Source organism: Stegostoma tigrinum, chromosome 8, assembly GCF_030684315.1.
Source record: "Stegostoma tigrinum isolate sSteTig4 chromosome 8, sSteTig4.hap1, whole genome shotgun sequence".
Classification (NCBI taxonomy): Eukaryota; Metazoa; Chordata; class Chondrichthyes; order Orectolobiformes; family Stegostomatidae; genus Stegostoma; species Stegostoma tigrinum.
This window is the reverse complement of record NC_081361.1, coordinates 48,635,419-48,663,397: the sequence shown is the minus strand read 5'-3', so window position 1 is coordinate 48,663,397 and position 27,979 is coordinate 48,635,419. Positions and strand designations below refer to the sequence as shown.

General features: G+C 44.2%; 1 protein-coding gene across 1 annotated transcript in view; it reads right to left on the bottom strand.

Moving 5' to 3' along the window:
* Positions 1-24,802, bottom strand: part of pgm1 (phosphoglucomutase 1) — a 74,808-nt gene extending 50,006 nt beyond the window's left edge. Inside the window, exon 1 of the mRNA XM_048538909.2 lies at positions 24,344-24,802. Coding sequence (XP_048394866.1) covers positions 24,344-24,595 — 252 coding nt within the window. The 5' untranslated portion in view covers positions 24,596-24,802. The remainder of the gene's footprint in view (positions 1-24,343) is intronic.
* Positions 24,803-27,979: the final 3,177 nt, after the last annotated feature.

Here is a 27,979-nt window from a genome sequence, read left to right as displayed (position 1 = left end):
CTAATACTTAAAACTACACATTTTGTTTAATTCTCAATAGTTGGTACACGATTATTTATGAATCATTTTTGTGCTCATATTTAAGCAGTCAGTACCAAATATTATTAAACATTTTATGAAACAATAAACTGAATTTAAGACTAGCATTATTTACAAAAAAGTGTAATACCACATACTTTTCTTGCTGACTTATTTGCAGAATTTGATAATTGTGATTTCCTGAAATTGAAATTAAGGTAAAGGATGAAAATCTTACTTCAAAAGTCCTTGCTAACAGCAGGTTTATTCAATTTTTTCCTTTGCTAGGGAGGTAATCAATTTTGTTATGCTTCCCCTCAGTGGGTGAGAAGTGAAAAATCAAAACAGAATATCATCTCCCAAAAGATACAGATTTGCCAGCTTGGCCGTTCAACATTGTTGAGTATTTTCCCAACACACATGAGATAGAGTTCTTTCTGACTCAACCTATTCCATCGTTATCAAGAGGACACACTAAGGTCAAAGTCCAAACAAACACTTACTCCCCCTTAAAGTGGCCAACCATCACCCATACAATATTATTGTTAACCTGACATGACTAAAAGGTAACTGAGAAAACAATGTATCAAAATGAACAAGATCATCCCAGGAAGATATGTCACAGTGGATATGCAGACACACTTAATTGATAGTCAGAATTCTCCAATGAAATAGCAGAGATCATGTGCTCAGAATGCGATCAACACTCACATTCTAACACTTCATCATGAGACAATGATAGAATTTGTAAATCCATCCAATTTTAGTTAACCTATTTTAATGCACCCCTCTCTATATCACTGCAACATGTAACTTCTCAGTTACAAAAACAGGTAATTTATTCCTCAAATTAATCTGTAAAAAGAAAAATGTCTTAAAATAGCTGCACACTACTTAATGCCTGGCGTCGTCCTACTTCTACAATCCAAAAACAGATTTTAGCAGCACTGTTGGCAAGTCAAAACATTTTATGATTCACTTGCCCTTTTTGGCATTATATGGTAATTGTTTATTTTAAAAGATCCAAATGAATTTCAACAGTACTTGGTCTTATACGTTTAGCTTAAAACCTCAAGGAATAAAAAGTTAACCATTTAGATGAATGAACTAAGTGTAATATGTCCAAGTTTGCAGATGACAAAGCTGGATGGAACAGTGAACTGTGAGAAAAAAGCAGAGATGCTTCAGTGTGATTTGCACAACTTAGATGAGTGGACAAATGCATGGAAGATGAAGTATAATGTGGTTAAAGTGTGAGGTTATCTACCATGGCAGCAATATCATGAAGCCAAAATTATCTGAATGGCAATAGATGGGAAGGTGCAATGAGACCCAAGTGTCTTTGCACACTGGCTGCTGAACATAAACATGCAGGATCAGCAGGTGGTAAAAACACAAATGACAGTGAGAGGATTTGAGTACTGGAGCAGAGATGCCTTGCTGCAATTATACACGGCCTTAGTGACGCCACACCTGGAGTCTTGTGTGTGTAGGCTTGGTTTCCTTATCTGTGGAAAGATGTTCTGGCTAGGGAGGGAGTGTAGCAGAAATTTAAAAGGCTGATTCTGGGGACAGCAGGCAAGGCATACAAAGGCAGACTGGATTGCTCAGAACTTTATTTATAGGGGTTTAGGACAATGAACAACATTTAAAAGACATTTGGACAGGTACATGAATAGGAAAGGTTTAGAAGGACATGAGCCAGATGCAGGCAGGTGGGACTAGTTTAGTTTGGGGAACTTGGTCAGCATGGCTGGTTTGAGTTGTTAATCAAAATTTTAACTCTAGAATAAACACAGGTGGAAAGATGTCTGAAAAATGTCTTTTCACTGAGTAGCAGAGTATGGAACGCACTGCTTGGAACTATAGTGAAGGCAGATTCAACTGAGGCACTCAAGATGATATTGGACAATTATTAAAATAAAAATAACATGCAAGGGTATGGGAAAAAGGCAAGAGATTGGGACTAGAAAGTGGCACATATTGGTACAGACGCAATGGGCCAAATGGCCTCCTCTACACCACAGCACGTTTGTGATTCTATGAACACACCTTTCCTTCACTTAAGTTTACAGCTATTCGTTAGATGATCTTTGCATCATCTACAGTAAGGACACAAATACCTGCTTAATTCAGCTGTCATCTCCGGTTTTGTTATCAATTCACCAAATTCACTTTCAGTAAGCTCAGCTTTGACTTTATTAACCTTTGTAAGTATCAATAGACACGTACTGTTTTTATATTTATGGCTAGCTTTCTTACTTGCTCTGACATTTCCATCCTCATTAATCTTTAATTGAATTTTTGCTTTCTCTATACCTTGTCTAATCTTCTGGTATTCAACCCATCTTTGCAATAAGTACTGATTTGCCCCACTTTTCTCTCTCAAATTAAAATTAAAAACTAAAATTCAACCAACTGTATGTTGATCACCGCAACCTAGAGGCACCTTCGCTGTGAGATCACTACCTTATCTGGTCGCATTGCACAAGTCCAATTAGTTTGCTCTATAATCAGATGCAGAGTGTATTGTCCTAACAAACTATCCCAAAAACATTCCAAGAACTTTTCACCTCGGATTTCTTTGCCAATATAATTTTCCAATCCTTGATGTAGATTAAAATCCCCCATGATTATCACTGCATCTTTCTGACAAACTCCCATTCTTTGCTTATACTCCATCCAATTGGAAGGCTTCAGTTTGGGCGCCTGTACATCACTCTAACAAGTGACTTCCTGCTTTCATAACTTCTTACCTCAACCTAAACCACTTCTACATCCTGGTATCCTGAACATAGGTCATCCTTCTTTTGTGCAAATACCATCAATTAAGATAGCCACCCTCTCTCCTATACTTCCTATCTGTTCTGTACCCTTCAATATTCAGGTCTCAATACATCACACTCCAACCACTATCAGGTTATACTAGTTGCATAAATAGTATTTCAATTTGGGCTTTCAGTTGACCTTGGTTTTGAATTTTATATGCATTCAAATACAGAGACTTTAATCTTTTTTATCTGAGAGGAAATGAACATCTTTCTCCTTTGCTTTTACTGTAACTTTCCAGACCTTTTCCCCATTAAAATTTTAAACCTTTTCTACATCCTTAGTTGTGTGGCTTGCTGAAACGCTTCACTAATGCCACAACCTCCAGGTCCCTGGCATATCCCATACATGCCCTAGGTGGAGATGCAAGCATACATATTCAGTCCTGCAATAAATTTCAACAAAACTGACACTGGGGTGTGGACCCAGCCCACTGATTGTAGATAGGCTTGTAACATCATTTGGAGTTTGATGATGGACTAAGTGCAGTCTTCTTAGAGCCTGGTGCTCTCAACTGCAGGTAATTCACACAACTTCTGAAGATCCTGACTCATGGAACGTGCCGTCTTCTACCTCCCTCCTGCTGCAGTTACTGAAGGTGTTCTTATGCAGCTTGCCTAGCTACGTGTACTTTTTGCTGTTCCCACTGTCCTGGTAAGGATGGTTCTGGGGCCTTGCTGCACTCTTACACTCCTCTGATGCATGAAGGCCCAAGATGATTGGGCAAATGTCCTAACTTCAGATGATACTCTCTTCATTGGCAACTGCCCTTGGATGCAAACGTCCAGCTGCTACTTCTCATCTTCTCATTCACACGTTATTGGCTGCCTTTTCAACCATGTTTTGCACTCCCACAGAATACTGCCTGAATAGCTAACCTTCCTCTCAGTGCCAGAGATCGCACCTGGAAACTCCCAGAATATATTGGTCAAGGGTTAAGACACGTGGTCCCTCTTTGGCACTTGTTAAATTCAGAAACATCATTTTATTCTATTCTATGCTATGTTAGGTACAAATCAAGGATCTTTTATAATATCTCAATTGCCTTTCACCACTTGCATACAGCATTAGTCTTGCACCTCCTAACCGTTCTGAAAACAACCACCATTATGCAGACCGTCATCATGTGATTCTACACCCTTCTTCGACCCAGTTCAGACCCTAGCGAGCAGCACGTACTTCCACACTTTGTTTCCATTTGGCCAATCAAACATCCATCAATTCTTTCAAAGGTCAATCCAGCAGATTAGAGTGCCTGGTTCTTGTGGCTTTGGTCTGCAGCTTTTTCCCGTTTAAGGATTTATCCCATTCCATAGTTCATTCCAAACACTTGTTGATTGCGAAAGTTCTTCTTCTAGTAATAGAAGAATAGAATAGTTGCAACACTTAAAGACAGCCATTCACACAATTGTGACTCCACTGGCTGAAAAAGTAATTCTTAACAACTACTTAAAGAGAAACAAAACCTAGCTGCCCATTTGAATCCCATAATACAGCATTTGATCCACAGCTTTGCAAGCTATAGCAATTCAGGTGCAGGTCTAGGCACGAATTTAAAATAATTGAGGGTCTTTGCATCCACCAAACGCCAAATCAGGCAGCAAATAGCAAAAACCCACCACCTGCCACATGAAAAGGTTTCACCTAATGAAGCAGCAATGCTCAAAGCTTGCAATTTTAACAAGCCTGTTGGGCAATAACCCAGTGTCATGCGATTTCTGACCCTGTCCACCTGGTCCAACACTGGAACCTCTGTATACGATAAACGGAAAAGCCCTGGGGAAAACTGATGCACAGAGAGATCTGGGTGTTCAGGTCCATTGTACCCTGAAGGTGGCAAAGCAGGTAAATATAGTGCTCAAGGCGGCACACGGCATGTTTTCAATCATCGGACAGAGTATTGAGTACAAGAGTTGGCAGGTCATGTTACAGCTGTATAGGACTTTGGTTCGACCACATCTGGAATACTGTGGTACAGTCCTGGTTGCCACATGACCAAAAGGATGTGAATGCTTTGGAAAGGGTGGGGGTCACCAGGATGTTGCCTGGTATGGAAGGCACTCGCTCTGAAGAGGGGATGAGTAGATTAGGATTATTTACATTAGAAAGACAGAGGTTGAAGGGGGACCTGATTGAGGTCTACAAAATCATGAGAGATATAGACCGGGTGGATAGCAAGAAGCTTTCTACCCCCAGAGTGGGGGACTCAATTACTAGGGGTCACGATTTCAAGTGGAGAGGGGAAAAGTTTAAGGGAGATGTGTGGAAAGTTCTTTACACAGCGGGTGGTGGGTGCCTGGAACGTATTGCCAGTGAAGGTGGTAGAGGCAGGCATGATAGCGTCATTTAATATGTACCTAGACAGATACATGAATGGGCATGGAGCAGAGGGACACAGATCCTTGTAAAACAGGCGACAGGTTTAGATAGAGGATCTGGATTGGGGTAGGCTTGAAGGACCGAAGGCCTGTTCCTGTTCTGTAATTTTCTTTGTTCTTTGTTCTCTGCAACAGTGAAAAGGTTTGTCTCATGTCTCTCGTTTTTCTACCAATTACCTCAGATCTGTGCCCCCGAAAACTGACGACTCCCTAATGGAAACAGGTCTTTCCTGTCCACCTAATCAGACACCTTATAATCTTGTACATAAGACAGTAAGACATAACAGCAGGACTAGGCTATTAGAACAACTTCAAAGAGCCTACCATTTGTCTATGTGTAATATGTTTCTCAACACCGTGTAACCCTTGACCCCCTTATTAATCCAGATCCTATCTGTGTTTTACATACACTCGCTAAGTTCCACAGATTCGCCACCCTCTGGCTGAAGAAATTCCTGCTCATCTCAATTCTAAAATGTTGATCCTTCACTGAGGCTGTGACATCAGGTTCTAGTCTCCCCTATTAATGGAAGTATCTTCTCCATCTCCACTCTGTCCAAGCCTCTCAGTATTCTGTAAGTTTTAGTCAGATCCCCATCATCATCCTTCTAAACTGCATCGAGTACAGGCCCACAGTCCTCAAAACTTATATAACAAGCTCTTTCACCCTAAATGATTCTTGTAAAACTCTTCTGGATCTCCTCCAACCCCAGGAATTCCTCCCGAGATACAGGGCCCAAAATTACTCAAAATATTTCAAATGCAGTCTGATCAGAGCCATGTAAAGTTTCAGGAGTACATCTCTGCTCTTGTATTCTACTGTCTTGTAAAGAATATTAACATAACATTTGCCTTCCTAACTGCTAACCAAATCTGCATGTTAATCTTGAGAATTCTGAAGTAGGACTCCCAAGTTGCTTTGTGCTTCAGATTTCCAAAGTCTTTCCTCATTTAGCACCCAGTCTATGCCTCTATTATTCCTACCAAAGTGCATAACCTCATACTTTCTCATTGTATTTCACCTGCCACTTCTTTGCCCACTCTCCTAGCCTGTTCAAGTCCTTCTGCAGCCTTCCCACTTCCTCAACACAACCTGTCCCTCCACCTATCTGTGTTATCTGCCAACTCGGCAACAATACCCTCAGTTGATTTCGTCCAGATCGTTGATGTATAATTTCAATAGTTGTGATTCCAACACTAACCGCTGCAAAGCTCTACTAGTCACTGGCCGCAATTCTGAAAAAGACCCACTTGTTTCCCCATCTCTGGTTCCTGCCAGTCAGTCTATCTGCTATCCATGTTAGTACTGTGCCCCTATCACCAGGGGTTCTTGTCTTATTTAGCAGTATCTTGTCAAATCCAGATAGTTCACGTCTACTGCCTCTGCATCGTCTAACTTGCTTGTTACCTCCTTTACTCCGTAATCTCATCCTTAAGAACAGCCTCCAAAATCTGATAAATGACTGAAGTCAGGCTGTCCAGCCTATAGTTTCCAGCCTTTTGACCCCTCCCGTCTTAAACATGGATGTTACATTAGCCATTTTACAGACTTCTGGAACCCTCCCTGACTCCAGAGATTCCTGAAAGATCACCATCAATGCCTCTACAATCTCCTTAGCTATCTATCTTCTTCACAACTCCAGAGTGGAACCCAGCTGATTTATCCAACTTCAGATCTTTCAGCTTCCACAGCACCTTCTCTTTAGTAATAGCCAATACCCTCACCTCTGGTCCCTGACTCTCCTGAAGTTCTACGATACTGCTGGTGTCTTCCGCTGTGAAGACTAATTCAAAAAGACCTATTTGGCTCCTCTGACTTTTCTTTGTTCCTCATTACTACTTCTCCAGCCACATTTTCCAGTGATCTAATGGCCACTCTTGCCTTTCTCTTACCTTTTAGATGCCTAAAAAGAAACTTTTACAGTCTTCCTTTACATTACTAGCTAGCGTACCCTCATATTTAATCTTCTCCAACACTATTGCTTTTCTATTTTCTCTGCCAGTTTTTAAAAGGCTTCCCAATCCTCTGGCTTCCTAGGAATCTTCACCACATTAAATGCTTTTTCTTTTGCCTTTATATTGTCCCTGATTTCACTTGTCAGCCATGGTTACCCCTTCCTCCCCTAAATATGTTTCTTGTTCCTTGAGATGAATTTCTGTTGTGCCTCCTGAATTACCCCCAGAAACTCCTGCCAACACTGCTCTTTTCCTCCCTGCTAGGCTCACCTTCCAATCAGCTCTGGCCAGCTCAGGTCTTTGTAGTTCCTTTACTCAGTTCTAACACTTACCTTTGATTCAAACTTCTTTCTCTCAAACTGCAGGGTGAATTCTGTCATATTCTGTTTATTACCCCTTTGGGTACCTTCACCTTAAGTGCCCTAATCAAGTCTACCTCATTACACATCAAATCCAGATTTGCCTATTCGCTAGTGGGCTCTAACACAAGCTGCTCCAAAAAAAAAACTCAACTACACTCCATGAGTTCTTAATTTTTTGAAGAGATGACGAAACACATGGATGAAGGGAGAGCAGTGGATGTGGTATACATGGATTTAAGTAAGGCGTTTGATAAGGCTCCCCATGGTAGGCTCACGCAGAAGGTAAGGAGGCATGGGATAGGGGGAAATGTGGCAGATTAGATTCAGAATTGGCTGACCCTTAGAAGACAAAGGGTGGCAGTGGAAGGAAAATATTCAACATGGTGCTCGGTTAGGAGTAGTGTACCACAAGGATCTGTCCTAGGTCCTTGTCTATTTGTGATTTTTGTAAATGATTTGGACGAAGAAGTGGAAGGGTGGCTTGCGGATGGGTGGCTTGCGGATGATACAAAGGTGGGTCACATTATGGACAGTGAGGAGGGCTGTTCTAGGTTACAAAGGGACATGGAAAGGGTGCAGAATTGGGCTGAGAAGTGGCAGATGGCGTTTAACCCTGAAAAGTGAGGGAATCAATGTTGGAAGGAAAAAACCTGAAAGCAGAATACAGGGTTAATGGAAAGATTCTTGGCAGTGTGGAAGAGCAGAGGGATCTTGGGGTTCGTGTGCAGTTCCCCGAAAGCTGCCACCAGGGTGGACAGAGTTGTAAAAATGTCGTATGGTGTGTTAGCTTTCATTAATAGAGAGGGATTGAGTTCAAGAGCTGAAATTATGCTCCAGCTATTCAAAAGCCTGGTTCAGCCACATGGAGTATTGTGTCCGGTTCAGGTCATCTCACTACAGGAAAGATGTGGAAGCTTTGGAAAAGGTGCAGAGGAGATTGACCAGGATGTTGCCTGGAATGGAGGGAAGGTCTTACAAGGAAAGGTTGAGCGTGCTAGGGTTTTTCCTCTTTAGAGCCACGAAGGATGAGAAGTGACTTGTTAGAGGTGTACAAAATGATCAGAGGTATTGATAGAGTAGACAGCCAGAGACTTTTTCCTACCGTGAAGGTAGCTATTACAAGGAGGTATAGCTTTAAAGTGAGTGAAGATAGATACAGGGGAGACGTCGTAGGTAGGTTCTTTACTCAAGCAGTGGTCAGGATGTGGAATGCACTGCCGGACAGGCTAGTGGAGTTTGCCTCATTAGGGACATTTAAGCGGTTATTAGACAGGCATATGGATGATGGTATAAGGTAGGGGTGGAGGTTAGATAGACCTTAGGATTACAGTAAAAGTTTGGCACAACATCATGCTGTACTGTCCAATGTTCTATCTGCTACCAACTTGATTTTCCTAATTCACCTGCACGTTGAAGTCCCTTCCCTTTCTTACACGCCTTTTCTATCTCCTGATTTATGCTGGGTGTGCACATTTTCTTTGATGTTCCACAACTATACCAACACAGATTCACATCTATCATTTCTTACAGCCCCTAACAAGGTAACTCTGCCCCCTCTGCCTGTACTTTTGATAGGACATGTATCCTTAGATAATTCGTTCTCAGCTATGATCCCCTTGCAGCCACATCTGCAATAGCCACATTATAGCTGCCAATTTCAATGTGCACGACAAGCTTATTTACACGTGCCTGCTAAGTGCAACACCCTCAGTCCTGTGTTAATTGCTCACTTCTCATAGTTGTCCCCTCATCTGCTGTGCCTGAAGCTGGATTCCTGAGTCTTTCCACTCTCTCTGTCCTATTGTTTGTTGTGGAAACTGTAAAACTCATGCTAAGCCCTCACCCACCTTTCAGTTTATCCATCCAAGGCTCGTTCAGCACTGCCTCGCTTGTGCTCACACCCTCTTCAGGAGTACTGTGTCCTTTTACGGTCACCCCGTTATAGGAAGGGTATTTTAACTAGAGAGAGGGTTCAGAAGAGATTTACCAGCATGTTCCTGAATGTAGAAGGTTTATGTTTTAAAGAAAGGCTGGGACCTATTTCACTGGAGTGTAGGAGGTTGAGAGATGACCTTACAGACATTTATAAAATCATCAGGGGTATTGGTAGAGTTATTGTAGGTGCTTTTTACTCAGATGGGAGACTTCAAGATTAGGGGTCATATTTTTAAGGTGAGAGGAGAGAGATTTAAAAGACATGAGGAGCAAATTTTTTTTTAAAACACAAAAAAAAGGGTGGTTCACATGTGGAATGAACTTCCTGAAGTAGTGGTGGATGCAGGCATAGTTACAATGTTCAAAAAACATTTTATTTAAGTACATGAATAGGAAAGGTCTGGAGGGATAAGGACCAGGAATGGGCAACTGGCACTAGTTTAGTTTGGGATTATGTTCGGCACATACTGGTTGGACCGAAGGGTCTGTTTCTGAACTATATGACTCCCGTCTTAACCACTGACCAAATTCATGGTTGTTAACCGAAAGAATATGACTACCTCCTAAAACAAAGCGCACAGATAACTCTCCTCCTCCCTGGAGGTGTTGCAGTGGGAACTCAGACTCCAGCTCATCAGCTCTGAACTGGAGTTCCTCAAGTAACCAACATCTGCCACAGATGTGATCACTAGGGACCACAGCAGGGTCCACTAGCTCCCACATCATGCAGCACAAATGTATCACCTGGCTGTGCATCTCTATTTTACTTACTTAATTTGATTTTTACAAATTTCTTACTGGTCTTTAGTTTGTAACCTGTAAATATTTAAAAACTGCAGATGTTGTAAATCAAGAACAAGAAGTTGTGCAAAAGTTCAGCAGGTCTGGCAGCATCTGTGAAGAAAATAATCAGAGTTAACATTTCAAGTCTGGGGACCCTTCCTCAACTGATGGCAGCTGAGAAAACGTAGGTTTATATGCAGAAATTAGAGAGGGGATGGGGTGGGGAATAAACGGCAAGAGTGAGAGCGCGAGAGGGATTGACAAAGGAGTTGATAACGATCTGGCTCAGAGGGGAATAGCTGTTAATGGGAACTGTTAGTGACTAACAATAGGTTAGGTGTGATGGTAGGCGATGTGATAACAAGGCCTGGTGTGTAGGGTAGGGAGCTAGGATACAGTAGAGTTTAGGCTCTAAAATTATTAAACTCGATATTATGTCTGGAGGGCTGCAGGGTTCCCAAGTGGAAAACAGGGTGTTGTTCTTCCATCTTGCACTGAGTTTGCTGGAACACTGCAGCAAGCCAGAGACAGAGATGTTGGCCAGTGAACTGGGTGGTGTGTTAAAGTGGCAGGCAACAGGTAGCTCAGGGTCTTTTTTGTGACTAGGACAGAGGATTTCTCTACCAGTTTCCCAAGTGGAGAGGAGACCACATCATGAGAAGCAAATACATTACACTAGATTCTGGGAAGTGCAGGTGAAGACCTAGGAGGTATGTTTGGGCCCTTGGATAGTGGGGACGGAGGCGGTAAATGGGCAGGTGTTGCACCTTTGCCGGTTGCAGGGGAAGGTGCCATGGGGGTCTTTGGGTGAAGGAAGAGTGGGCCAGTGTGCCCTGGAGGGACTGGTCCCTGCGGAAGGCAGACAAGGGAGGGGAAGAAACCAAATGTCTGGTGGTGGCATCTCGCTGGAAGTGGCGGAAATGGTGTCTGATTATCTTCTGGATGTGGAACCTGGTGGGACGGGAGGTAAGGGCAAGAGGAGCCCTATCGATGTTGCAGGAGGGAACCAGAGGGGCGAGGATGGAAGTGCAGGAGTTGGGTTGAACCCAGCTGAGGGCCCTGTCAACAACAGTGCTGAGGAATCCTCGGTTGAGGGAAGATAAAAAGGACACGTCAGAGGCTCCTTTGTCGAAGTTGGCCTCATCTAAACATATAGAACGGATACGGGGAACTGAGAGAATGGGATGGAGTCTTTACAGGAAAGAGTATGAGGAGATGTAGTCCAGGCCACTGTGGGAGTCAGTGGGTTCTTAGTGGATATTAGTGGCCAATCTGTCCCCAGAAAGTAGGTTTCCCCTTGTCCTTACCTATCATCTCACCAGCATCCACATCCAGAAGATCATCAGATGCCATTTCTGCCACCTCCAGCAAGATGCAACAACCAAACACATGATCCTGTGCCGTCCCCTCCCCTCCCTTGCCTGCCTTCCACAGGGACTGTTCCCTCCAGGACACCTTTGTCCGCTCTTCCTTCATCCCAAGAACACCCCCACAGCACCTTCCCCTGTAACCGGTGAAGGTGCAACACCTGCCTATTTACCTCCTTCCTCCCCAGTATCCAAAAGCCCAAAACAGATTGCAGTGTTCCAGCAAAGAACAACACCTCATTTTCCACTTGGGGACCATGCAAACTTCTGGAGTTCAATCATTTTAGGGCCTAATCTCTCCCACGTCCTAGCCCCATACCCCACACACCAGGCCTTGTTATCACATAGTGACTAACAACGAACAGTCCCCAATAATAACTATCCACCCTCATTGCCAGATCGTTACCAATTCCTTGTCTATCCAACTGCTCTTCTCAATTCAGGGTCTATCCTATTGTTTACTCCCTACCCTATCCCCCTCCCTACTTTCTACACATTATCCAATGGTTTCCCAGCTATCACCATTTCTGTGGAAGGGTCACTGGACCCGAAACATTAACTCTGACTTTTTCTTCACGGATGCTGCCAGACCTGTTGAGCTTCACCAGCAACTTCTATTTTTGTACTGTAAATATTTCCCCTATTTACCATCAAAGTAACTTATAATAGATAGTGAAATTTGTTGCTACTAGCAATCAATGAACTTATGGTTTTTGTGCTGGGCCCCTGATCCTTGGCTTCAATCTGTCCTATTTAAAAAAAGACCTTACAAACTTCGAGCCAAAAATGCAAGTATAAAGCACCTCTTCCCTCTTCCCATACGGTCTCTAAATTCCCCAAACTGTAGAACTCAGACTACGCCCCACTCCAGACGTGATCTCATTCCTGACCACGCGCAGCTTATCAGTTGCATGCTTGCAACAGGCACTTTCTTGAACACACAGATGACTCACACTGGTTAAGCTTCAACAATCAATTCCTATCAAGGCCACAGATTTCAAGTGATAAGCCAATAACCGCCCCTTACTCAGCTACCTTGTTAACCAGGAGATAGTAGGAACTGCAGATGCTGGAGAATCTGAGATAACAAGGTCTAGAGCTGTATGAACATAGCAGGTCAAGCAACATCACAGGAGCAAGAAAGCTGATGTTTCAGGCCTAGATCCTTCTCATTGTCTGAAGGAGGGTCTAGGCCTGAAACATCAGCCTTCCTCCTCCTCTACTGCTTGACCCGCTGTGTTCATCCAGCTCTACACTTTGTAGCCTATGAACCATATGCTTTCTACACCTATCCAACAGCTTCAAGGACAGAAACAGCATTAGCATTGAACAAAGAAAATTACAGCATACAGGAAGACCTTTTGGCCCTCCAAGCCTGCGCCGATCCAGATCCCCTATCTATACCTGTTGTCTGTTTTCCAAGGATCTATATCTCTTTGCTCCCTGGCCATTCATGTATCTGTCTAGATACATATTAAATGACACTATTGTGCCCACCTCTACCAGCAACGTGTTCCAGGCACCCACCACCCCCTGCGTAAAGAACTTTCCTTGCATATCTCCCTTAAAACTGTACCCTTCTCAGCTTGAAATAGTGACTCTTAATAATTGAGTGCCCCACTCTGGGGGTAGAAAGCTTCTTGCTATCCACCCTGTATATAGCTCAATCAGGTTCCCCCCCCCACCCCCACAACCTCCATCTTTCTAATGTAAAGAATTGTAATCTACTCAACCTCTCTTCATAGCTAGCACCCTCCATACCAGGCAACATCCTGGTGAACCCCCTCTGCACCCTCTCTAAAACATCCACATCCTTTTGGTAATGTGGCAAACAGAACTGTACCACAGTATTCCAAATGTGGTTGAATCAAAGTCCTATACAACTGTAACATGACCTGCCAATTCTTGTACTCAATACCCTGTCCGATGAATGAAAGCATGTCGTATGCCTTCTTGACCACTCTATCCACCTGCGTTGGCACCCTCAGGAAGCAATGGACCTGAACACTCCGATCTCTCTGTACATCAATTTTCCTCAGGGTTTTTCCATTTACCATTAGTTTGCTCTTGAATTGGATCTTCCAAAATGCATCACTTCGCATTTGCCTGGAATGAACTCCATCTGCCATTTCTCCATCCAACTCTCCACCTATCTATATTCTGCTGCAATTTCTGACATCTCCTTCACTATCTGCTATTCCACCAATCTTAGTGTCACCTGCAAACTTGCTAATCAGACCGTCTATACCGTCCTCCAGATCATTTGTATATTACAAACAATAATGGTCCCAACACGGATCCCTGTGGAACACGACTGGTCAGTTCTCTATTTTGAGAAACTCCTTTCCACTACAACTGTGTCCTGTTGCCCAGCCAGTTCTCTATCCATCTAGCTAGTGCGCTCTGGACCCCATGCGACTTCACTTTCTCCATCAGCCTAACATGGGGAGCCTTATCAAATACCTTGCGCGGAAGTCCATGTATGACATCTACAGCCCATCCCTCATTTATCAACTTTGTCACTTCTTCAAAGAATTCTATTGAGTTGGTAAGACATGACCTTCCCTGCACAAAGCCATACTGCCTATCACTAATAAGCCCATTTTATTCCAAATGTAAACAGATCCTATCCCTCATTATCTTCTCCAGCAGCTTCCCCACCACTGATATCAGGGTCACTGGTCTATAGTTACCTGGATTATCCTTGCTACCCTTCCTAAACAAGGGGACAACATTAGCAAGTCTCCAGTCCTCCAGGACCTCACCCGTGCTCAAGGAGGCTGCAAAGATATCTGTTCAGGCCCCAGCTATTTCCTCTCTCGCTTCCCTCAGTAACCTGTGATAGGGCCCATCGGACCCAGGGACTTGTCCACCCTAATGCTTTTTAGAATACCCAACATTTGCACCCCCCCGACCCCCCACCCCTTATGCAGACCTGACCTAGAGTAATCAAACATCTATCCCTAATGTCAACATCCCTCATGTCCCTCTCCTCAGTGAATACCGACACAAAGTACCCATTAAGAATCTCACTCATTTTCTCGGACTCCTTGCATAACTTCCCTCCTTTGTCCTGGAGTGGGCCAACCCTTTCTCTAGTTACCCTCTTGCTCCTTATGTACGAATAAAAGGCTCTGGGATTTTCCTAAACCATGTTTGCTAAAGATATTTCATGACTCCTTTTAGCCCTCTTAATTCCTTGTTTCAAATTTGTCCTACTTGCCAAATATTCTTCAAATATCTGGCCACATGGGCCCCAGCTATGCCTGCCTCTTTGTAGATTACATGGAACAGTCCCTAAACCCCACCTCTTCCTCCGTTACATTGATGACTGTATCGGCACCGCCTCTTGCTCCCCAGAGGAGCTCGAACAGTTCATCCACTTCAACACGTTCCACCCCAACCTTCAGTTCACCTGGGCCATCTCCAGCACATCCCTCACCTTCCTGGACCTCTCAGTCTCCATCTCAGGCAACCAGCTTGTAACTGATGTCCATTTCATGCCCACTGACTCCCACAGCTACCTAGAATACACCTCCTCCCACCCACCCTCCTGCAAGAATTCCATCCCCTATTCCCAATTCCTCCGCCTCCACCGCATCTGCTCCCATGATGAGGCATTCCACTCCCGCACATCCCAGATGTCCAAGTTCTTCAAGGACCGCAACTCCCCCCACCCAGTGGTCGAGAACGCCCTTGACCGCGTCTCCCGCAACACATCCTGCGCACCCCGCCCCCGCCACAACCGCCCAAAGAGGATCCCCCTCGTTCTCTCACACCACCCCACCAACCTCTGGATACAACGCATCATCCTCCGACACTTCCGCCATCTACAATCCGACCCCACCACCCAAGACATTTTTCCATCCCCACCCTGTCTGCTTTCCAGAGAGACCACTCTCTCCATGACTCCCTTGTCGGCTCCACACTGCCCTCCAACCCCACCACACCTGGCAGCTTCCCCTGCAACCGCAGGAAATGCTACACTTGCCCCCACACCTCCTCCCTCACCCCTATCCCAGGTCCCAAGATGACTTTCCACATTAAGCAGAGGTTCACCTGCACATCTGCCAATGTGGTATACTGCATCCACTGTACCCAGTGTGGCTTCCTCTACATTGGGGAAACCAAGCGGAGGTTTGGGGACCGCTTTGCAGAACACCTCCGCTCGGTTCGCAATAAACAACTGCATCTCCCAGTCGCAAACCATTTCCACTCCCCCTCCCATTCTTTAGATGACATGTCCATCATGGGCCTCCTGCAGTGCCACAATGATGCCACCCGAAGGTTGCAGCAACAGCAAGTCATATTCTGCTTGGGAACCCTGCAGCCCAACGGTATCAATGTGGACTTCACCAGCTTCAAAATCTCCCCTTCCCCCACCGCATCCCAAAACCACCCCAGTTCATCCCCTCCCACCACTGCACCACACAACCAGCCCAGCTCTTCCCCTCCACCCACTGCATCCCAAAACCAGTTCAACCTGTCTCTGCCTTCCTAACCTGTTCTTCCTCTCACCCATCCCTTCCTCCCACCCCAAGCCGCACCTCCATCTCCTACCTACTAACCTCATCCCACCTCCTTGACCTGTCCGTCTTCCCTGGACTGACCTATCCCCTCCCTACCTCCCCACCTATACTCTCCTCTCCACCTATCTTCTCTCCATCTTCAGTCCGCCTCCCCCTCTCTCCCTATTTATTCCAGAACCCCCACCCCGTCCCCCTCTCTGATGAAGGGTCTAGGCCTGAAACGTCAGCTTTTGTGCTCCTGAGATGCTGCTGGGCCTGCTGTGTTCATCCAGCCTCACTTTTCATTATCTTCTATTCTTCAAAACTTCATCTGTTTTCAGTCACCTAAGCCTTATGAATGCTTTCTTTTTCCTCTTTACTCGTCTCAATTTCACCTGTCATCCACAGTTCCCTAATCTTGCCCTTTCTTTCCCTCATTTTCACAGGGACATGTCTGTCCTGCATTCTAATCAACCTCTCTTTAAAAGCCTCCCACATATCAAATGTGGATTTACCCTTAAACAGCTGCTCCCATTCCACATTTCCCAGCTCCTGCTGAATTTTGCTATAGTTGACCTTCCCCCAATTCTGCACTCTTCCTTTAGGGCCACTCTCGTCTTTGCCCATCAGTATTCTAAAACTTACAGAATTGTGATCACTATTCCCAACTAATCCCCTACTGAAATTTCAACCACCTGGCCAGGCTCATTCCCCAACACCAGGTCCAGCGTGGCCCCTTCCTGAATTGGACTGTTTACATACTGCTTGAGAAAACTCTCTTGGATGGTCCTTACAAATTCTGCTCCATCTAAACCCCTAACACTAAGTGAATCCCAGTCAATGTTGGGAAAATTAAAATCTCCCATCACCACCAACCTGTTACTCCTACAGCTTTCCATAATCTGTCTACATATTTCTGCCTCTATCTCAATTGCTGTTAGGAGGCCTGTAGTACAGCCCCGACATGGTTCCCATACCCTTCCTATTTCTGAGCTCTACCCATATTGCCTCACTGCTCAAGTCCTCCATTAGTGCCTTCCCTCAGCACAGCTATGATATCCTTTGACCAGTAATGCAACTCCTCCACACCTTTTACCTCCCTCTCTATCCCACCTGAAGCATCTATATCCTGGGATAGAGTTGCCAATCTTGCCCTTCCTTCAACCAAATCTCCATAATAGCAGTAACATCATACTCCCAGGTACAAATCCAAGCCCTAAGTTCATCTGCCTTACCTACTACATTTCTCACATTCAAACAAATGCACCTCAGACCACCTGTCCCTTTGCGTTCATCATCTGCTCTCTGCCTACTCTTCCCCTTAGTCACGCTGACATAAATTATCTAGTTCCTTGCAGGCTTTAGTCACTACCTCCTTACTGTCAAGTAACCTCCTGAGTTGGTTCCCATCCTATTGAGTCAAATATGATTTCTTCAGAACAGAAGAATAGCCATATTGGTGTCAAAATATTAACTTTACTCTGTCCCCACAGACGTTGCCAAGCCAGTTGAGTTTCTCCAGCACTGGTGTTATAAATTCAGATTTCTAGCATCCATGTTATTTTGCTTTGACTTGTGGTCATGAAATTGAAGGTCTCCCACTTCCTCTAATCTTCGACATCCAATTTATTTTGCATTCTTCAATGTTGCTTGCCATCTGCAAATTAACTGCCTCACATTTCCCCACATTGAATTCCATTTGCCACTTTCCCACCCACTCAACCAAACCATTGATCGAATTCTGGAGTCAACAGCCACCCTCTGCATCATCAAATACACATCCAATCTGTGTGTCATTTGCAAGTTTCCCAAGCAGGACTCCAACATACTGAGTCTTGTTGAATACCACGAGAAACAGTTTCTCATTCCCAAAAACAAAATAATTGAATATAACTGTCTCCTGTTTAGGAGACAACTCACCACATTGATGGGGAAGATGCTAGATTACAAATGCCATTGGGAAGCATTAATGGGATTGGATAAAGCCTGTGTGGGTTTATGAAAGTGAAATTATGCTTAACTATTTACTGGTGTTCTTTGACAGTGTAACTAGTAAAGTAGACAAAAGAACCAGTGGATGTGGTGAATTTGGATTTTCAGAAGACTTTCAGTAAGGTCCTTCGTAAGAAGTAAGTGGACAAAGTTAAAGCATGTGGGATAGGGAGTAATATATTAGGTTAAATTGAGAACTGATTGACACACAGGAAACAAAGAGAACAAACAGCTTTTCTGAGGGACTGTAGTGGTGCCACGAGGATCAACATTCAGGCGCCACGGTATAAATGGACTGGAAGAGGGAACCAAATGCAACATTTCCAAATTTGCTGGCAACACAAAACTGCACAGATTGTTGACAGTTTGCAGGGAGGCTTCAATGTAATTAAGACAAATTCAGTGAGTGGACATGTGCATGACAGATGCAGTAAAAACATGGATAATTGTGAAGTTATATACTTCAGCGCATTATGTTGGGAAATGTGGGATCTACAGAGGAATCTGGATGTCTTGTACAGCAGTCAATGAAAGTAAACAGGAAGCGCAGCGAGCAATTAAGAAAGCAAATCATATTGTCTTCATTGCAAGAGGATGTGATTCCAGAATTATCCTACTGTAGTTAAACAGGGCCTTGGTGAGACCTCACTTGCAGTACTACATACAGTTTGGGGTCTCCCGATCTAAGAAAGGATATACTAATCAAAGAGGGAACACAGCAAAGATTCACTGGGCTCATACTGACAATGGCAGGGTTGTCCTATGAGGTTAAGTTGGTTCAACAGGGCCTGCATTCACTACAGTTGAGAAGGATGTGGGGGGATCTGACCGAAAGGTATAACAGGGTTGGACACAGAGGTTGCTTTCTGTGGTTGGGGAGTCTCAAACCAGGGGTCAGTGTCTCAGAATATGGGTCAGGCCATTTCGGTTTGAGATAGGACAGTGAACTTGCAAAATTCTCTACCAAAGGCGGCTGTGGAGGACAGGTCACTGAATATATTCAAGAAAGAGATAAATTTTGTTTTAGATTTTATAGGCATCAAGGGATATGGGAAAAAAAATGGGAACAAGACACTGAGACAAAGGATCAACTATAGCAGACTCAAAGGGCTGAAAGGCTTATTCATGCTCCTGGTTTCTATGGTTCACCACACTCCTCTGTAACTCATAGATGCTTACTTTTCTGACCAGGTTGCCAAGTGGAACTTCGTCAAATATTTAAATAAATTCCATGGCAGTAACCTCCAATGCATTATCCTCATTATCATTCTGGTTATTACTCAAAATATTAAATATATTAGTAAATAAAACAGCCCTCCTTTGACAAAACTATGTTCCTTAATAACAAGATGTTGAGCTGGATGAACACAGCAGGCCAAGCAGCACTACCTACCTTTTCCTTAGTTATCCTGATCTTAACATAGCATTAAGACATCTTGGGTTTTCCTTCCTTCTACCTGTCAGTAATTTTTCATATCCTCAAACTATTTTTCTGCTCATCGTACCCTGTACATTCTGGATAATCAGGAGGCTCTAGATTTGGCAGTACCCTTTTTTCTTTGTGGGCAAGTGTGCCACCAATCTCTCTCGCGCCCCCCCCCACCCCCAAATCTTCTGTTCAGGTATACACTCGTACAGGTCCTATCTTCCCCAGAACTGACCTCAAAGCCTCAGAAATCTGATACCCTCCCTTCTATGCCAGATTCTCCTATTTCTTTGCTCACGGGTTGGTGAGTCTGACAGTAATTCTGAGATTACTATGAGAGATCCTGTTTTTCCATCTCTTTCCTAGCTTGCTAAAATCTGCCTTCAGGACTTTCCTAACCAAGTCACTGGTACCAACATTGGCCATAATCTGGTTATTCACCCATCCACAGAAGAATATCATACAGTTGCTCCAAGATATTCTTGAATCTGGGACCATACCTTCCTACAACCACAAATGCCTGTCTTTCCCTTAACTGATGAATCCCCTCCCAGTGCTGCTCTTCCTTCCTTCTTTCTGCGTGTACCGTTGAACTGTCCACAGAATCTCAAATACGTGGCTCTCACTACCGATCACCTTAAATCCATCCTGTATGGGCTTTCAGGTTTTGGAAACAGTTTCATTTACCAATGTTCTAAATGAAAATTCATACTTTTCTTCCTCAGTTGCAGAGTATGTTATTCATTAATTTATAGTTCAGTTTAACAATGGAGTTCCCTTCTAATCAGCAGTTACATTAATCAGCACAATCCTCTCACCTTAGTTCTGATATATTTCAAACAAATAAACTAGAGGCATAAGCATAATTGAATGAAACAAGTTGTGCGAAGTCTCTTTCAACTAGCAAAAATCAAATAAAATGAGCTCATATGAACAACAGTTTCTTACATCTTCAGAACAGACCCAAGTGTTTTACTTGTGAAAAGCAATAGTGTTGTCACATTAACACATCACAGTAAATTGTCACTAGGCAAAGTCTAATAATGTGCAAATGAACAATCAATTAATGTAAAATCTAAAACAGGCCAAGCTTACTCAGCAGGTCAGGCATCACTTATAAAAGAGAGTGTTAATGTTTCAGTCCATTATCTTTGTCAATCTAGAAAGCGTTAGAGATGTAACACATTTTAAGCAGGCAGAAAAGTGGGTAAATGGAGAAGTGGGGGTGGGGGGAGAACAAAAGGAAATGTCTGTAGATGTACAGAAAACAAGAGTGATTAAATATTGATAGACAAGTCAAGAAACCAAAGATGGGCCAAAAGTAGGCGTCTATCCAAAAAAAATGAAAGTTATGTAAAATGAGTGATTCAATGGTTCATCTGGAATGCTGTAAAATTCCTTAAAAAATAGATTCTGTCAGTTCCTCAGGCTTATGTTGCACTTCGTCAGAGCGGATGTTGCCGGATAAACTAAAATGTCAGGCAACCAGAAGCTCAAGCTCACAGCTGCAAGCTGAACAATGGAAAATTGTCTTTGGTGGTGGGGTCTGACAGCACAACCCTCACCTTCTTGGGCCCCTCTGTCTCCATCTCAAGCAACCACCTAGAAACCAATGCCCATTTCAAGACCACCGACTCCCACAGCTACCTAGAATACAGCTCCTCCCACCCACCTTCCCGCAAAAATGCCATCCCCTATTCCCAATTCCTTTGCCACCGCCGCATCTGCTGCCAGGATGGGGCATTCCACTCCCGTACATCTCAGATGTCCTTGTTTTTAAAGAACAGTAACTCACCCCGCCACCCCCGGCAGTGGTCAAGAACGCCCCCAACCCTGTCTCCCATATTTCCTGCAACTCATCCCTCACACCATGTCCCCGCAATAACTGCCAAAAAGATTCTCCTTCATCCTCACGTACCACGCCAGCAACCTCCATATCCAACGCATCATCCTCTAACACTTCCACCATCAGCAATCTGACCCCAAAAACATTTTTCCATCACCACCCTTGTCTCCTTTCTGGAGGGACCACTCTCTACACAACTCCCTTGTACGTTCGACATTTCCCCCACCGCACCCCCCCTCCCCCAACCCCACCACACCCAGCACTTTCCCCTGCAACCGCAGGAAGTGCTACACTTGCCACCCCACCCCAACACCCCGCCTTACCTCCTTCCTCACCCCCATCCCAGGCCCCAAGACTTTTCACATCAAGCAGATGTTTACCTGCACATCTGCCAGTGTGGTAAACTGCATCTGCTGTACCCATTGCGGCCTCCTCTACATCGGGGAAACCAAGCGGAGGCTTGGGGAACACTTTGCAGAACACCTATGCTCGGTTCGCAATAAGCAACTGCACCTCCCAGTCGCTAATAATTTTATCTCCCCCTCCCATTTCTTAGACGACATGTCCATCCTGGGCCTCCTGCAGTGCCACAACAATGCTACCCAAAGGTTGCAGGAGCAACTCATTACACTTGGGAACCCTGCAGCCCAATGGTATCAATGTGGATTTCACAAGCTTCAAAATCTCCCCTCCCCCCCACTGCATCCCAAAAACCAGCCCAGCTCGTTCCAGCCTCCTTAACCTGTTCTTCCTCTCACCTATCCCCTCCTCCCACCTCAAGCCACAACTCTATTTCCTACCTACTAACGTCTTCCCACCCCCTCAACCTGTCCATCCTCCACGGACTGACCTATCCCTTCCCTATCTCCCCACCCACAGTCACCTCCACTGGCACCATCCCCACCCCTTTAATATGTCTGTCTCCTCTCCACCTATCTTCACCTCTACCCATCTTCGATCTGCCTCCCCTTCTCTCCCCATTTATCTCAGAACTCTCTACCCCTACCCCTTCCCTAATGAAGGGTCTAGGCCCGAAACGTCAGCTTTTGTGCTCCTAAGATGCTGCTTGGCCTGCTGTGTTCATCCAGCTCCACACTTCGTCGCTTTGCATAGGAAACAGTTTCTTTAGAACACTTACAAGAGGGAAGGAAGGAGATGATGAGATTGGTTGTCGCAATATTCTGGAAGTGGGAGAAATTGCAGTGGATTCTCCATTGAAGACAGAAGCTGACAGGATGACAGCAAGGGATGTGGGGGCTGGCGGTGGTGGTAATGCCATGATTCTAGGAGGGATAGCACTTTATAAGTACTCAAAATGGCTGGCTACAGTGGGCTGCCTTGTCAACCATGATGGGGAGGGGGGGGAGAACCTCAGATGAGGAAAGAATAAAATCAGAAAATAAGCACAGAATGCCAGATTGGAGGAATGGAGAGATCTCACAGGTCATAGGATAAGAGGGGGCTGAAGAGAAAGGAGGCTTGGCAAGAATACAAAGTAACAAAGAAAATAGATACAGGGGTAGGTCAGCACCCTTTAAGCCTGCTTCAGCATTCAATGTGATTTAGCTCCAAGAACCATATGTGTCTCCTTCCTGAAAATTATTTTCTGGAGACAGAATTCCAGAAGCTCACCACTACGAGCAAAGAAATTTCTCATCTTAATCCAAAATGCCTACACGGTATCCTTAGACTGTGATCCCTGATTCCAGACTCCCCAGTCATCAGGGACGTTCTTTGTGTTTACCTTGTCTGGTCCTGTTAGAATTTCCTAGGTTTCTAGGCAAAGCACTCTACAAATCAGTGAAGTACTTCTGAAGTGTAGTCACTGTTGTAATCTAAGAAACAGGGCAACAAATTTGCACAGCAAACTCCTACAAACACAATGTTGATTGGGGGATACCTATCAACTTGAATTACTACTTTCAGCAACTGGTCCAAACCCTCAAAATCATGTCAGCTGACTTTTATTCCCCTATTATTACAACATGCAATACCTTCCAAGCACAGCTGCTGTATGCCTGATAGTGTTTCAGTTTCAGGCGTTCCCAAGAGTTCAAGGGCAATGGTAGAGTTTTACATGGGGAAATTTTCATTTCCGGACTTTTTCTTTCTAAAAATGATGACCGTTCTAAACCTACCCTAGAATATTCTCATTTTTTGCAACAAATAATAGTGACACCTAGTCTAAATATTAGAAAGACTACTGCTAGTTGCAGGACAAGCATTAACTTATTGAGCAACAGTGTGCAAACTCACGGGCGCCCGTTCCTACCGTCACCATAGCAACTAGGCCTGCAGAATCCTAAAGCCTGTGAACAGGAACTACGAGATATTTTGAAACGAACAAACACGAAGTACAAAAGCACCAAATGGAGTTCAACATCCTTGGTAGAAAACCTATATGCCTGGCACATTCTCTGGTATCTTATTACAAATAAGAAAATGTCAAAGCACAAACTGTCGTGCCACAGAAACGTCCTGCAGGAGAATGATATAAAAGTACATCTTACTAATCACAAAAAAGCAAATTCTGCAAGGCGACACATCAAACAATCCCCGCACCTGCATTAAAAATAAAGAGTGCTGAACTGAACCTACAGCATTGAGCTTTTACAAAGCAATTACTTAAATAGTCGACCTGGCCTGGAATCCTCACCAGTGTAATAAATGGGGGAGAAAAGTTTTAAAACGGGGATGGCACAGTCGACGACCAAAACTGCAAACACAGTCGTAATTTAAGCACAACCTCTACGGTACGTGGGAAAAATCAAATCATTCGTAGGAAGCGCGTTTGGCTTCTGCAGCCCAGAAGGGAGGAGCCGAGCGGCCGGCTTCAGGTGTGGCAGGTTGTTTAAGTTGGGGGTCACGAGGAGTGGGAGGGGTGTCACACACAGTGTGGAGAAGTGGGGCGAGTGTTTTATGTGATTTTTTTTCTCTCTTTACCCCGTTGGCCGCCGCCATCTGGATGATGAGCTGGATGACATGTTTGTTGTGGAAGCGGCCGTCTCCTCCGACCACCAGGACGGCGCACTGACGCTCGGCCGGATCGGACACCGCCGCCGACAGGATGCTCTGGATGAAATTCTCCGCGTAGTTCTTCTGCCCCTGGAAGACGCTGACCCGTTTCCTCAGGCCGCTGGTGCCCGGCTTCTGGTCGCCAAAGGCGCTGGTCTTCACCGTCAGGATCCTACTCATGCTTTCGGCCTTCAGTTACTGTTATTACCCACCTCCTCCCGGGTGAAAGGCTACTGCTGCTGCTGCTGTCTTTCCCTCCTTGCCACACGACTGCTGGTGCGACCTAAGGGCTTCACTCGCAGCTTCCTGCTCGGCTCCTTTTGACAGCTCGCCTCCTCCCTCCCTGTTCGCTTGCTTGCTCGCTCCTCCTCCTTCTCCTGCCCCAGCGGCCACGTACACCCCTCCTTCTCTGCAAGGTCAGGCAGCTGTGCCGCTTTCTTCCCCCCGCCGCCGCCACAAGGGTCAACACAGACCAACCCTCCCGTCCACCTTTCCCCGAGGTCACCGGACTGAACCTGCACTGGGCCACGTTGCACAGAGAAATCCTTCACGTGGATTCCACTTTCCCGTCAATTCAAATTTCTGGAGGGTGTGGAATCTATTCGCTAAATGTGAAGACTATTACAGCTGTATGCACTGAATTTGCTCGAATACCGTCTGATGTTCAAATTGAATGTTTCTTCTTTGTTTTCTTTTTAAAATGTTGTGGTTACATTATGTTTTGGGAGGAAAAATTAACCATGTAAGCCTTTTAAAGAAGAGGCAAAAGTATTGAACGTGCTGGAAGCCTGAAATTAAAGTAAACATAAAATAGTGATTTGCAGGCTTCACTTTTCAAGTCTGATTATTGATCACAGCTGCGGAAGGTGGGAAGGTGTAATGGCGTTTGCTCGACTGAAGTGGGGAGGGTGTGATCAAGATCAAAATGTAAGTCAATCAGAGGGTGCAGAGCAGGACAGATTAAATGACGGAAGTGTTCAGTGCGCAATCAAATGGAGTTATAAGAAAGCAACATAAATATATGTTTGCAGAGGAGAATGAAAGTTAGGATCATGCATGACTGCCGTTCAAAGGTGAAACAGAATCCACAGAAAAGGGACGATACAAACTGGCAAGGCAAAGAAAATGGGGCAGAGGATATGAAAACTTTTAAATTTTAAGTAAATGCCTCAATGACAGTTACGTGTTGCACAAATTGCCTTAAGGGATTTAATTACCTCAAATATTTGAGAAGCAAAATGAAATGAAAAAGACGTAAATTAAACAATCAGCTCAGTTCTCCCATCCACAGCCAGATGAACATACCAATTAGAAACAGGAACAGGGTACTTGGACCCTCAAATCTACACCATCATTTAATGAGATCATTAGCAGATCTGACTTTCCCACATTGCTGCTTACCCCGATACCCTTTACCCTTGTGCTTAACAAAAATCTGTCTACTTCTGCCTTAACAATACTCAAAGACTGTGCTTGTATTGCCTTCCACGGAAGAGTATTCCAAAGACTCATGGTCCTCTATGACAAAACATTTCTCTTCATCTCTCTCTCTTAAATGACATAAGGCATAGGAGGAGAAGTAGGGCAGTCAGCCCAGCAAGTCTGCTCCACCACTCAATGAGATCATGGTTGATCTGCTAATCCTTAATATCACTTTTCTGCCTTTTCTACATAAACCTTAATTCCCTCACCAATTAAAAATGTCTATCTCTATCTTTACCAGCCCCCTGCAGTAAGGGATTCCGCAGATTCATTGTGCAAGGGCGGATGAATGTAGTTCACATGCTTGAAGTCTGAAATTAAAATAAACAGAAAATATGTAATTTGTGGAGAAAGAAAACTGGCTTCACTTTTCAGGTGTGTTTGTGACTGTTCATCACAGCTGTGGGAAGTTACAAGTGTAATAGCTGAGAGAAGAAATTTGTACCCATCTCTATCTTAAATAGGTGCTCTACTTAGTGACCCCTTGCTTGAGAAGGGCAAGTGTTTCAGCCGTGTGAAACCCCCTAAGAATCTTGTAGAGTCATACAGCATGGAAATAGGCCCTTTGTTCCAACTGATCCATGCTGACCACGTTTCCCAAACTAAACTAGTCCCATTTGCCTGCATTTGGCCCATATCCCACTAAATCTTTCCTGTTCATGTACCTATCCAAATGTCTTTTAAATGTTGTAACTATACCTGCATCTACCACTTGCTTTGGCGGTTCTTTCCACATATGAACCACCATCTATGGAAAAAGTTGACCTTCGGGTCTTTTTTTTAAAGCTTTCTTTTATCTCCCCTTAAAAATATGCCCTCTTGCTTTGAATTGCCCTACCCTAGGGGGAAAAAAAACCTTTGCTATTCATGTTGTCTATGCCCCTCATGATTTTATGAACCTCTACAAGGTAACTGCTCAACCTCCTACACTCCAGTAAAAAAAGTCCCAGCTTATCCAGTCTCTCCTTATAACTCAAACCTTCCAGTCCTGATAATACCCTTGTGAATCTTTTCTGCACCCCCTCTAATTTAATAGTATCATTCCTATGGCAGGGCTACCAGAATGGCACACAGTATTCCAAAAGCACCCTTAATAATGCCCTGCACAGTCGCAACATGACAACGCAACTTCTATACTCAATGGTCTGAGCAATGAAGAAAAGGGTGCTGAATACTTTCTTTATCACTATCCACCTGTGACGCAACTTTCAATGAACAATTACCTGAACCTCCAGTTCACTCTGTTCTACAACACTCCCCAGGGCCTACCATTAACTGTGTCTTGTCCTTATATTTATTTAAATTAAACTCCATGTGCCATTCCTTGGCCAGTTGGCCCAATTGATCAATATCCCTTTGTAATCTTAGATAACTTCCTTCACTGTCCACTAGATTTTGGTGTCATCTGCAAACAGGTCATTGCTCATTATGCTAAACTCCAATGGGTGCAGACTCACCGTACTCGACTGGTCCTCCTAAGAAGATCCCTCCACACTCGGATCAACCTAGTAAACATTCTCTGGATTGCCATCAATATCAACATATCCTTCCTTAGATAAGGGGAGCAAAAGTGTTCATATTATTTTAGATGTGGTCTAACTAGCATCTTCTATGATTTTAGCAATACGTCCCTGTTTTTATACTCCATTCTGTTTGAGATAAAGACCAACATTCCACTTGCGCTGCCTAATACCCCTGCTGAACATGTATGTTAGTGTTTTGTGATTTATCTATAAGGTCCCCCAAACCTCCCAATACTGCAAGTTTCTGTTTTCCTCCGTTCAAACAATATTCAGCTCCTGTATTTGTCCTGCCAAAGTTCGGTCATGTTTTTGCTCACTCTCTTAACCTATATGTATCCTGCTATAGACTCCATGTCATCCTCTCCTTATCACTTTCCTTCCCAAATATTTTATTGTGATCTGCATATTTAATAATGGTACATTAACTTCCCTCATCCAAATCATTGATGTATGGATGATAACCTTATTTATAGATATTGACCCTAGTTGTAGAATCTCTTTTTCACATGTACCTGTCACTACCTCTCAGATTTTTATATGTCAGATCACTTCTTGCTCA